We start from the raw sequence: 12,607 nt of genomic DNA on the forward strand, positions 1-12,607 counted from the left end.
GGGGGGAATGTCTGGCTCTTTTCTGACCAAGCCAATGACTGGGAGTAGTACGGTTGAGTTTGCTCTGGTAGGGATGTCTGTCTGTGTGCCATCTGCAGCTCCTGGTGCCACCTGCCTCACGTAAGCATGAGAACAAGGCACCAAGTCTAGAGATCTTACCAGCGAGACAGGACTAAGGCATCAACCATGCAGCAGAGAGGAAGCAAAGCTATTTCCTGCATCCCCTGAGGCTAGGGTGAGAGGTAAAGGGAAATTGAGATTAGGCTCAGGAGGAACTCTCTTAAGTCTAGGGTAAAGATGGAATAGGCTGCAGAGGGCAGGGGTGGAATTGTTAGTGTACTCCTCAAACATCTCACAAGGATAGTTTGGGTATAGGGCAGAGCCAGTTCTGGGATGGGGAGGTGGATCAGATAGCTTTTTTAAGCATGCGTGGCCCCAGCCTTGTCACTATAATGGCATGGGAAATGGAGGGAAATACACACATACCCTATGTTCACCTGACGTGAAAAATGCTCGTGTCCAGCTTGTGAAGTATTTCACCAAAGACAAACTGTTGATCATGCATGTGGCAAAGGCCTTTTGCAAAATGGACCCGAGAATCCCCTGCCAAGCTTTCACAAGGTCGCTGCATTGCTGGGATTGGATTTAGTGCTGTGTCACAACTGAGTTCTTAGCAGTGCCTTTAATAACCTGCAGTGGTGATCAAAGCAGACCCTGTTACTGCTTTGATCCCTTGCATGGAATTACTTTGGTAAAGAATCAGAATCAAAGTATGAGCTAATTTTGTCTGATGCTGCCAGCTTGCTGTGAAAGCAGATGAATCAACGGGGTTGTCTCTTCTGTACAAGTTAACAGCCCTGTCCAAGTCATGCTACTGGAATGAAAGGTCATTAAGGCAAAAAGTGCTCATACATTCTTGAATGCTACTGTTAAGGTCGCAGAAAACACCAGTTTTTCTCCTGCCATGGGGGTGGTACTAAATCCACTGTCTAAGATTGTTTCTTTCCCTGCAGGATTATTTCCACCAGCTCATCTGCATCACAGAAAGGGAAAAGTTTATTGTGCCTATTCGAGCAATAGGTGCCCGAGCCATCCTGGACTTCCCTGACCAGGTGAACTTCTCAGAGTGTCCAGTTAAGTTCAGCACCCAGAAAACTCTGCTGGTGCGCAACATCGGTAATCGGAAGGCTTGCTACAGCATCAGCACTCAGAGGTAAAGGAGCTCATCTTTTTTGTGCCAAACACTAGTGTGTGATAATATACTTGGTAAACAGCAACAGAAGGGAATTGGTGCATCTGAGCTGCAGTATTGCAGCCATAGCTGGAGATGGGCAGGACACCTGGGTTTTGCTGTTTAGTGTTTTAAGCATGATGCAACCTTTGAGAAAAGTCTGCAAGATGCAGTGAAGTTTTATACTGCAATGGTGTCTCCAGAGCAGCATCTGGCACAACTGATTCTGTTAGATCGAAAGAGCCAACATAGGAAGGCAACTTGATTGCTGATGGCAGACAACAACTCTAGGAGCACAGTTTATGTAGCCCAAACACAGTGTTGAGAAATGGGCACACTATGAGCTGGTCATAGAGACATTGAAGAATTTATTAACAGCTGTGTCTATATCAGCAAGTGCAACCAGAGGTCGTAGATCAAAGCAATGGGTTTTGAGGCCAGGCAGTAACAATGTGTAGTCCAGGAACTTTGTTTCCAGTGGGTTTGGTCTGGTTCCTGGGACCAAATATTCTTAAGTAGAAGGAGCTCTTAAGCGGAGAGGAGCAGGCACTGGCTTCAAAGCAGCATTACAGCCCCAAACCAGAATGCTATTGAGGGTACAGGTGAAAGATGCAGCAAATATCTGGTGCATGGTTTGGGGGCCTTTTCTTCTAGAGCTTTCTCTCTCCAAGATTTCCTGGAGAGGGCTAGAATATGTTAGTAGCCAGCTTGCAACCTCCTGATCATAAATAACCTTCTGAAATGGTTACATACCACTATCAGCCAAGTACACCTATTCTCTGGGAGGCCACAAGCACGTGGCATTTTAGTGGTCCCCTCGTCAAATACCTGATGTGAAGTCAGCGTCAAGTTGTGCATCCAAATAGTTCTTTCTCCCCTCTGTCTTCTTCAAAACCTGTTCTCTGATAGTACAGCTGGGAGTCAGACTCTGGAGCCTCACTGCAGAGAAGTGGATGCAGAGTATGAGGGAGATGAGGTCATGTTATACCATGGGATCTTCTGAGGGCTGGATCTCTTCAGAGGATCCTGTATGCTCTGTGTTGCTTCTACTGACTGTGGTTTGCTTGCTCCTTGCTTGCACAAGTGAGCTGAAGTGAACTAGATTGCAAAAGGAATATAGTCCTCAAATTTCCCACGATAGTCCTGATGTTTCTCTTTGTGTTGCAGCCCTTTCTCCGTGGATCCCTCCATTGGGACTCTTGGGATTGATGAAGTCATGCAAGTAACAGTGGAGTTTCACCCGCTGAAGACTGGCGATTATTCCCAATTCCTGATAGTTCACTATGACACAGGTAAGAGCTAGGCGCTGCATGGTGCACCCTCCCTGTGTCCTTCCAAACAGAGCCCTTCCTAAGTAGAATAATGTTAAACTTCTTTTGCAAGATTTTGCAGGCCACTTCTAAAACATCTTCTTTCAAAACGTCTGCATGCTTCAGTGCTTACAAGTGAGCAGATAAGGGACAAAGGCTGAGTCTGGCCTTGTTCTCTGTGCCCTGTGTTGCTGTGTGCCAGCCCATCCCCAGGGAGACCCTGGTGTCAGCACAGTGTTCTCCACACAGCACCCCCTCTGTGACAGTCATCTACCATCATTCCCGTTGTCCCAGCCACCTTAATTCCCTCTCCAGGTGCACCTCCCCTGCCCCCTTTACCTCAGAGAAAAGTGAAGAATAGTTGGTGTTGAGGGGGTTGTTAAAGTGGATCCCCTCAGACAGGAATGAGGTTTTTGGAATCCTGTTTTGCTCAGAGTTGCTGAGTGGAGGAAGGCGGAACCTTGGTTCTCCACTAGTGCACATATGCATGTGTGAAGTCTTACTCCTAGACGGAGCTGTGTGTGGTGTGGGGAACGCACATGTCTGTCAGGCTCTTTCCAATGCTCACTGTCTCTTACACACCTCTGTCCCATGTAGTGCTTCTCCGCTGTCTTGCCACAGAGCCTTTTTCTGTTTCCCTCTACCAGTCTACATCCCACACTTCACAACATCAGGGCTAAAGCAGCTGGGTCTAGAGGGCACTTGAGATTTGGCAGGAAGTGCTCACTGCCTCCAAACATAGGTATAATGTTTATACTAGGGAATCTCATTCCAGGATCAGGCCACAGAAATACTTCCAGTGTTAAATTTCGCTTCAAGAGTAAGTGGGAGAAACACAAGAAAAAGGTGCGACGTTAAAATGCTTCTGAAGCCTTGCTTCAGCAGAGGTATCTTATGATGCTGAACCCAGCATTTGCTCAGCTGTGTGAATGCACTTGGTGTGCATTTTCTCTTGCCTGAAAGAGAGGTTTGTGTTGTCCCTGTTCCTGAACTCCAGCTGTGGGAAGCAGGATGGCCTAACCTAGGTGACACTGTGACACTTTAGCCCCAAGGAGAGCATTTGAATTGTCTTGAGTTTGTAGAAGTTCTAAAAACATTCCTGTATCTTTCAAATGCTCTTTGCAGCCTTCTGAGTTTTCACAGATCTGTTTGATACTTTTCAGTTAATGACCTATTCACAGAGAATGGTTTATGCTCACACAGAGAGAGGCTCATTGATGTCGGTATCACTTCCTTGAAAGAACTACTGAATTTTTTACATTACTGCTGCTAAAAGCATAATGATTTACAATGAAAATTTGAACCTCAGTGCTTTACATGGCCAGACTCCTCCATTTCCCCACGTACATGTGGCTGGGTGTGAAAAATCCCAGTGCACACTGAAATGAAGGTGACTTGGGATGTTCTGGACTACAGCACATCCCTATTCATCTCCTTAACAGCAGGTTATGGCTTCAGGAAGGGTTTCTGAAGCCTGCCTGCCAAGTACACATGCAGGTTTGGAAAGGGTTTATCACTCAGTGCCACTGAAAGTCCTTGGCCCTTCCCCAGTGACTTTTAGCCACCCTGTGCAGCTGTGGGAAAACAAGTTTATGGATTTAAGTCTAGTCTCAACCAAGTCAGGATTCATAAAGCTTATTTATTCTTTTAGCTCTCAAGCAGTGTTCAAGTGAGATGCCCAAGCTAGGTGCTGTGTGTGCTGCTGTTCATACATCAAACCCAGTTTGCTGCAGTCACAACTTTTATTACAGCCTGATAATATAGCACAAGCTTGGTGTGGCAGAGTGAGCTTTGCTCAGGGACATGTGGCTACGGAGATATGTAACAGGTTCCCAGAGCTGTGGCAGAGGTGAAAAACAAATTCACCAGTCCCATAGCACCCAGAAACAGTAAATTCTATGGCAGATGCTCCATGCAAGTGAAGGAGGCCACCAGAGACAAGACTTGCTGAAGAGATGCTGGGAATTGTGGAAAGAGAATCACTTCTGTGCTCAGAGCTCCCTGAATCCTGATTCAGTCTCCAAGAAGTACCCAGTATGGTATGATGGCTGGTTTTCAAGGTGTAGGACCCGATTCTGTGCTTGTATGTGGGTGCCTGCAGTGCCCACTGGACCTCATGGCAAGGTGCTACAATGTGCTTCTAGTCCAGGAGATCTGTTGTTCAGTGCTGAAATTACTCTGTACAGTTTTTCCCCATTGGTTGCCACATCCCATGGGATCTCTTTGTCAGCACAGGAAACTTTGGTAATTAATAAAGCACCCCTGAGCTTGTGCAGGGCTGACAGACACTATATAGTGAGATGCTTTTATTGCTGTCAGTAATAAGAGTAATTATGGAGAGCATTTTCCTTTGGTGGCGCTGTGAGGCTAATACAGAATCAAAAGCCTTGGGGCAGATCTCGCCCTGTTTGAGAGAAGAGATCAGAGGCAGTACACATAGGAGAATCTTAGGAGACAGCATATCCAAGAGGAACCAGCCCTCAGGCAGGAGTGTCCACTCCATTACTGGCCTGTCTCCCCTTGGTGTGGAGCCCCACAAAACAGCTTTTCCACAAGAGAGGTAACATGAGGCTCAGGAGTAGTTCTTGATGGTTTTAGTCCTGCTGGAAGTCTCCAGCCTTGTGCTAAAAGCCTGCTAATGAACCAGCTGCGAATTTGGCACTTGGTTGTTTTCCCTCAACTTCCTACACAACTCACAGGAGAGCTCACAGTTCTGGAGCAGGAGCTGTCCTAAAGCAAATCTCAGCTTGTTTTGCTGTGTATCACAGGCCAGGCTCAGAGCATCCTATGTGGCTTTGCACACCCAGGGCAAGGAAGGGAAAGCTCGGCCTCAGATCCTTGATTATTACTTCAAGGGCAGGTAGAAGATGTGGGTGGCGTCTGCCTCTGGCTCCATAGTTGCCAATGAGTTTGAGTTTTGCTGCACTGGGTTAGTTACTGTACTTGTAGAAACTGGATGAAGTAATGTCTCCCCTCCTGAGCCCTGGGGAGCAATACTTGCTCTCTGACAACAGGTTATTCCTATACAGCAGAAGAGAGCAGCTAAGCATGTTTCTCCAGTGCAGCACAACAGGAGCTGGAGGTTATGTTGAGCTGAGCTTGTCCTGCCCTGCGTGAGGAGAAGGCTCTGCCTTGCTCATCTGCCTCGCTCATCTGCCTCTCAGCTTTGCTGGTCCTGAAAGTATGGTGTCCCCAGCAGCCTTTCCTTCCCGTTGCTGCTTGCTACCTGTAGGGCCAAATGTGATCACCCTCATGTTGATGAGCACTAGGCTGGAGCGTGGAGAAGCACACCCTGACCTGAGACAGTGTCCCACCAGACTCCCAGAGAGCCTCCATCTCTAAATGGTTTCTGTTGGGCCTTTAAAAACTTGACAAAGGATTTTCTGTCTGCTTATTGCAGGTGGTGAGTGCATGTTGTGCTTTTCTTTCTTTTCTTGTGGGAATTCCCAGCAGCATGGCTGGGTTCTGTCAGACTTTTATGTTCTTATATGTCTGCTTCAAGGTGAGTGGAAGGAGGCATATCCTGTAGGCAAAAAAAAAGGTATAAATAGGAGTTTGTGCAATTATATGTTGACTTGGCACCTTAACAATAGCAACACTGCAACAGGCCAAGGACTGGGAGCTAATACTTTATACACCTGATTGGCGATGGTCTGTTATAGTTCAAATCAATTAGATTGATGGGTGAGTGTAGTTGTTCTCCAAAGTGTTTGTTTATGTCAACACAGCCAGTAGGTAGCAACTGTTTCCTGCCTTTGTTCCCCTTTTCTAGAACTGTTGTAATAATGTTGGGGGTTTTTTTGAATACTGTTTTAGATAAGGTTGTTCCAACTCCTTGCAAACAGAGTATGGCCTTTGCGCCTCTCCAGGGCCTTGTATTTCAAGACAAATGGTCTGTCACTGAGGGTACATGAGAGGGAATTAAGTTTGTGCTTCACGTGCTTGAGGTTTTTTTTCAAGAGCTTTATAGCTCCACAGCAGTGTAACACTCCTCCTGACAAAAGCCCCACTAAAGCAACCCACAGAGTTGGCTGCATGTGCACAGCTGGAGGGGGGGTGTCATAGGAGGGTCATTTGGATGTTAGGAACCTCCTTTTGACTGTTTGGTTCAGGTATGCACAGAAACAGATTTCCTTGTGATGCCACGTTACCCATTTTTAGCACATAACAGATTTCTGGAAGAATGTGGGTTTCATCTCTTTGCAGGTCACCCTGGACCACAGCTTGCCTACTCTAGCATCAGTGGAAATCACCAACATGTTCTTAAGTCTCAATAACTCTGGATGTGTTTCAGGGCAGAACTGACCTTTCTTTAGCCCCCTTTCCTTGTGGATCAATCAGCATCTGCTGAGAAGCAGAAGAGCAGCTTGAAGGCTGATTGATTTATTAAGTAGTATATTGGGCATGTCTTTGCCAGGCAGTCAGAATAAATCTCACGGTAAATGTTGACACCTTGGTGATAGATCTCTACAAACACGCCCAGAAATAAGGTGCTTAAGGTGATGTCAGGACATCCTCATGCTGTACCACATGCAGCTATCAGGATGTGATAAATGTCCTCATCTGTGGAACTGCTGCATCTAAAAGCTGTAACTCTTTCTTCTGTTGCCTGTGGTTTGCTCTGTTCCTTATACTTCCATCAGCAAACGAGATGAGCAGAGACTTTCATTTGCTTTGTTCCAGGTGAGGATATTCACACAAGCCTTTATGGAGCAGCTGTAGATGTCGACATAAGGCTAGACAGGAACTCCTTGACCATTGAGAAGACTTACCTCACACTGTCAAACCACAGATCCATGGTCATCCACAATCAGAGTGAAATCATAGCCCACTTCCAGTGGAAGCCTTTTGTTAACCAAGAAGAGGAGGATCAGCAGAAGCTGAGGTTTGTTTGAAAGATTAATTTCAGTGAGATACACTGCCCAAGGGTAAAACTAACATGGCTTCAGAGGGGTGTTGGTGCTTTTGAATGGTTTAGGACAAGTAAACCCACCCACAGCATCAGGGCATGTGTCTCTGGGCTTCAGGGTAATTGAGGTTAACACTTCCATCCAGTTCCACCCATACTCTATCTGAGGATGATGTTTTGGGGAGGAAAGGTTGATTGCAACCACTGGATTTCCTCAGAGAGCAAATTCAGGTCTGGGAGCTGCAAACTACTGAGGTTCAGAGATCCTTGGGCTATGGAGGGTCCCTGAGGCTGAGGAAGGTGTCAACACTCATTACCTGGGACTGCACTAAGCCTGAGTTCATTAGGTTGCATTTGAAGTGCTCCAAGAGCCTCTGGTGGAAAGCAGTACAGGCGACAGAGCAGATTCAATTTCCTTATCCTTGTAGGTCCAAAAAGGTAGAAAAAAAAGTGTGATGCTTGTACCCTGCAGTTGAAACCCAGCTGCTTCTCCCCTTCCCACTGAAGCATTGCAGTGTGTTCTCCTCAGTCTTTATCTGACCCCCCCAGTAGCCCTGTGGTAGAAAAAGCCAGTTGAGGTTGTTGGTGGAATCTCCATTGGTTGGGGCACTGGCTTTGAGCCAGGAGGCTCTCTTGAGGGCTACTGGCTTTCAGAAACCTCTTCTTAGCTTGTAAGTGTGGCATAAAACTACCGGCTGTGCTAGCGAATGACCAGTAATAATCAGATCCATTTAGGGGCCTGCAGCTTGGGGTCAGCCCCTTGCTGAGCTGCTGCTGTTCTTCCCTGAGTACTTTGCTGCTCCTGCACGTACACAACAGTCTCTGCAAGTTATGTTGCTTACTCAATTGCCTGCTTGGTTTGTCTGTCCCTGTGGCTGCAGGCTGCAGAGACAGGAAGAGGACAAGACAGATTGTGCTCACAAGGAAGGTGGGGTGGACCCCACTCTCCAAGGGCGTCTTTCCCTTCTTATGCGCACCTTTGAGAACCAGGTGAGAAAGGTGCAGGAAGACTCCAGGCTTTTCTCCAATGATGTTTTCACCATTGAGCCAGTGGTAAGCAATAGCTGAGAACATAGGCAGCAAGAGCCTGCCCAAAGCTGAGCTCTGCTGCAAGGGCTATAAATTAAGAGCACTTACTAGGTGTCCTTGCAGTGTGCAGAGGTATCAATTATTATATGTCAGGGCACACCTTACACATAGCGTGTGGGGATTACCCAGGGATATTAGAGCACTGTCAGTTCACATAGTGGCTTGAAGAATGAAATGGCCTCTGAGGAAAGGAGGCCAAATTCAGCCCAAGTTTCATCATGGAAATACCAATCCCTTCATATAACCTAGATTTATACCATGTCTGAATCACAGAATCCTAGAACGTTTTGGGTTGGAAGGGACCTTAAATCTTATCTAGTTCCCACCCCCTGCCACAGGCAGGGACACCTTCCACTAAAGCAGGTTGTTCCAAGCCCTGTCCAACCTGGCCTTGAACACTGCCAGGGATGGGGCAGCCACAGCTTCTCTGGGCACCCTGTGCCAGTGTCTCACCACCCTCACAGTAAAGAATTTTTTTCCTAATATCTAATCTAAATATCTCTTCTGTCAGTTTAAAGCCATTTCCCCCTTGTCCTGTCACTACATGTCCTCATAAAAAGTCCCTACCTAGCTTGCTTGTAGGCCCCTTTTAGGTACTGGAATCTCTCTTCCAGTGTCACCTGTGAGCCTGAACACAAAGCTGGCAGGTTTAAATTGGCTTTTTGAGTTCTATTGCATATAGGTACAGGAAACATTTTACTTTTCTCTTGATGCAAGCAAAACCCTATGTCCTTCAATCAAACAGGGCTCTCATTCTGTGTATTTGCATGATCTGATAAGAAGGATGCCTGCTGTATGAGCAGTGCAACATCCCTTCTCATATTGGAGTAAACCCTACAATAATCCCAACCTCTTATTTCTTTTAAAATAGGTAAAACTCATTTATTTTTTTTTTTCGAAGGAAGAGTAAGGCTGAGAGTCACCAGGGTCAGCACAATTGCACTTGCACACCTCTGTTGACCCATATGACTGTGGGTTGCAGGCTGGGGTCCCCAAGTTGCTTCCTCAAGCAAGTGTGTTGTCATGTACTAAGGCTTCATCTTATCCAGTTGCCTGCTGGATAGAAATATGAAATGTGTTTGGTCTGGCAAAGGTGTTTGCCCTTGGTTTTGAGAAGAATCCAAGTGACTTTATCCTTTCAGACTTTCCTTATTACAGATTTATTGGTGTTTGAAATTACTTTCTCTGTTATTCCTCTGTTCTGTTGACTCCCAGCAGGCTGTGCATTAGGGTATTATTTGCAGCTGCAGCCCAAGAACTCACCATGTTATAGCTCTTTCATTTTTGTGGGGCCTGTCCTTTGAATTGTAAGTGCTCAGTTGATGGGAAGTACTGTATTTATTTAATAGTTATGCTGCAGGAGTGCTGGAGGCTCCAGTCATTTCAAGGCTTTTGGACTAAGTACTGAGGCTACTCAACAGCAAGCAGAATCAAAGCCACACTTTGCTGATAGAAAAATAACTCTGCTCTTTTCATCTTCTTCTAGAGTATTCTTACAGTTGTCAGAAGTGCCTGTATTTGTGTCAACAGACATTTGCAATGCTAGGGGCTGAAGGGATATAAGTGGTAGGTTTGTTTAAACCAGTTGCAAGCAGTGAGAGCCTTTAGAAACAAGGGGTTCCTACAGAAATGTGCAACAAGGCTCCCTGGGACTGAGTGCCGGTGCCAGGACTCTTTGGGAGAAGACCCTGAGGAAGCAGTAGACAGTTCCAGACACTGGTAGCATGGCCCAGACTTAGATCCATTAGAGCATGAGAAGGAAAAGAGCTTGCTGGTTGAAAGAGGTGTGGAGCTGTAAGCAAATCCCATCTCTTCTTGTTAGAGCCTGTGCTCAGGGAAACATGACTGTGTGCACCTTGCAGAGAGAAACAGGCCCTCTGCTCCTTCCTTGGATCCTCCATTAGCTGGAAGAGCCTATGTGCTGCGTGACCACTCCCACTGCAGGGCAGAAGCAGCTCTCAGTGGCAAGGAGTCTATTCTCCATTGGTCACCAGCCAGGAGGGCTTGTTCTGCAAGGTGCTGAGCATCCTGATTCACCACAGTACAGTAAATACTTATATGCATGGAAAGGTGAAGAGCACAAGAGGAAGCACCTTCATAACCAGTCATGGAAAAATCCATTTGATTTGCTAAATCTCTTCTGGTCTGAGTAAAAATGTTCACAAAGCCATAGTGATACAGAGGTACAAGGGAGAGTTTGGAGAAGAGAGGTACCTTTTCGTTAGACGAGCTTGTAGCTCTAGAGAAATCCTGCTTGATTTGCTAGAGTGTGAGCCAGTTTGGTTGCTTCCATCTAGCCCTAATTTAACACGATGCCTTTATCAGGTGCCAGTAAAGGTGAGGGACTTACTTAGAAAGTTTTTATTGCAGCAGCTTCCAAGCTCTCTCACAAATTTTGTCAATGGGTGTTTGCTTGCTCCTTGCTTTTCATTGATGCTCTACATAAAGGCTTACAGAACTGTGCTTGAAAACAAAATATGAGACTTTTGAAGATAAATGGTCTCTTTCTGTTTCAGGAGGGAGATGTCTGGCCAAATTCTTCGGCTGAAATCAAAGTGATCTTTAAACCTCGAGAAGCCAAAGTCTATCAAGAAAGAGTCTACTGTGACATCTCAGGTACAGCTCTTTTCTCCTGCTCCTGTTACCCACGGTGAAGGCACACTCTTCCAGCTCAGTTCTCATGTCATTGCTGGAGTGGTCAGCAGGGCAGTGCTGGCACATGCCCACTGTCCTCTCCTGTCCAAGGCCAGGGTTCAGGATGCCTGGCTCTGGATCACTGATCCCAGAACAATCAAAGCAGTGAAGGGATAAGCTTTCATGCCATGGGTTTGCCATCATTTCCTCTGCTGTGATGTGTCTGTAAAGGCCCGAGAGCTACACAGCAGAGCAGCTTTTAGTGAATGAGCACTAAGCCCCTGTAGACCATTTCCCTCCAAGATGAGCACTCTGTGGATTCCCCATCAGACTCCTGAGGTGGCTGGAACTGAGTTAAAATGTGGTCTCTGAGCCTGGATCCCCTCCCACTACCCAAACGCAGGCAGACTGAGGGTGGCTGAGCCCTGTGGAGCGCGGGGTGTTTGCGGAAGGACCACTCCTGGCCAGCACATGCTTTTCTCCCTGTGAGAGTTGTCACCTCGGAGCTTTAAGTCTGTGGTGCCTCCGGGTAGCGTTGCACAGGGCTTGCTGTACTCAGCAGGGTAGAGCAGTCTGCTAGACAGGCTTTATGTTTGCCCTGTCTTACAGAGGTGCTGTCAAGTCCTCTTCTGGGAGCAGTTATCACTGACCCACCGGAGTATGTACCACCTCTGCTCTTACAGAGGTAATTGCTTTGCTGTGCTAGCACAGTGCAGGGGATGCCCGTGGCAGGCTACATGCTTCAGGTTGCCTTGTCCTTCCTCTCTGTCTCTGAATGTTGCTGCTTAAGGTGTTTTATGGGAGTGGGAGATGACTGTCAAATCCAGGGAACACTGTGGTTTTCCCATCAAAGAGGAAGGGGTGCAAGGCCCATGGTCCTACACCAACCAGGCTCCTTTTCTGGAGGATGCATCTGTAAAGCTGGTTTGAAGAGGTTTGAAATTTGCTCTTGGCAAATATTTCAGCTCAAAATTTACTTTCTTAGTTATTCATGCAAATAAAACTGTAGGAACTGGAAGGAAGCACACGTTAGAGGCTTCAGAAACCTATTTTTTTATTTTTTTTTTTATTTTTAGGTTGGTTTTTTTTCCCCTGCATATGGAAATATATTGGGTTACATCTGATTTCTTCCAAAACCCATTTCTAAGCCACTTTTGCAGGGAGAAGCAAAACCCCAAATGATGATCACTCCTTTACCTTGTGATGTCCTGCATCATGTAAATTGTGGATCTCTGTTTATTAACATGGTCAGATGGGAATCATGTTCCAAATCAATCACATTCTGTGAACAAGAAGAGGAGTGTCAGAAAGTAGCAGGAGTTAAGGAATTTGGCAACAAAGTCCTATGCTGTTGGGCCACTTACACCCTATTTATTTAAACTTGAGGCAGCAATGCCAAACTGTACACCCACATGATGTCCCAAGGTATTATTC

The 12,607-nt window shown here is 46.4% G+C and overlaps 1 protein-coding gene across 1 annotated transcript in view; it reads left to right on the forward strand.

Annotated features, from left to right (window-relative positions):
- Positions 1–12,607, forward strand: part of HYDIN (HYDIN, axonemal central pair apparatus protein) — a gene marked incomplete at its 3' end in the record, with an annotated part of 98,009 nt that overhangs the window by 7,931 nt on the left and 77,471 nt on the right. The window contains exons 5-9 of the mRNA XM_010011927.1: positions 1,014–1,213; positions 2,399–2,523; positions 7,225–7,426; positions 8,332–8,503; positions 11,056–11,155. Of these exons, the coding sequence (XP_010010229.1) occupies positions 1,014–1,213; positions 2,399–2,523; positions 7,225–7,426; positions 8,332–8,503; positions 11,056–11,155 (799 nt within the window). The remainder of the gene's footprint in view (positions 1–1,013; positions 1,214–2,398; positions 2,524–7,224; positions 7,427–8,331; positions 8,504–11,055; positions 11,156–12,607) is intronic.

The sequence above is a fragment of the Nestor notabilis genome, unplaced genomic scaffold (genome assembly GCF_000696875.1).
Source record: "Nestor notabilis isolate BGI_N333 unplaced genomic scaffold, ASM69687v1 scaffold1463, whole genome shotgun sequence".
In the NCBI taxonomy this organism is placed as follows: domain Eukaryota; kingdom Metazoa; phylum Chordata; class Aves; order Psittaciformes; family Psittacidae; genus Nestor; species Nestor notabilis.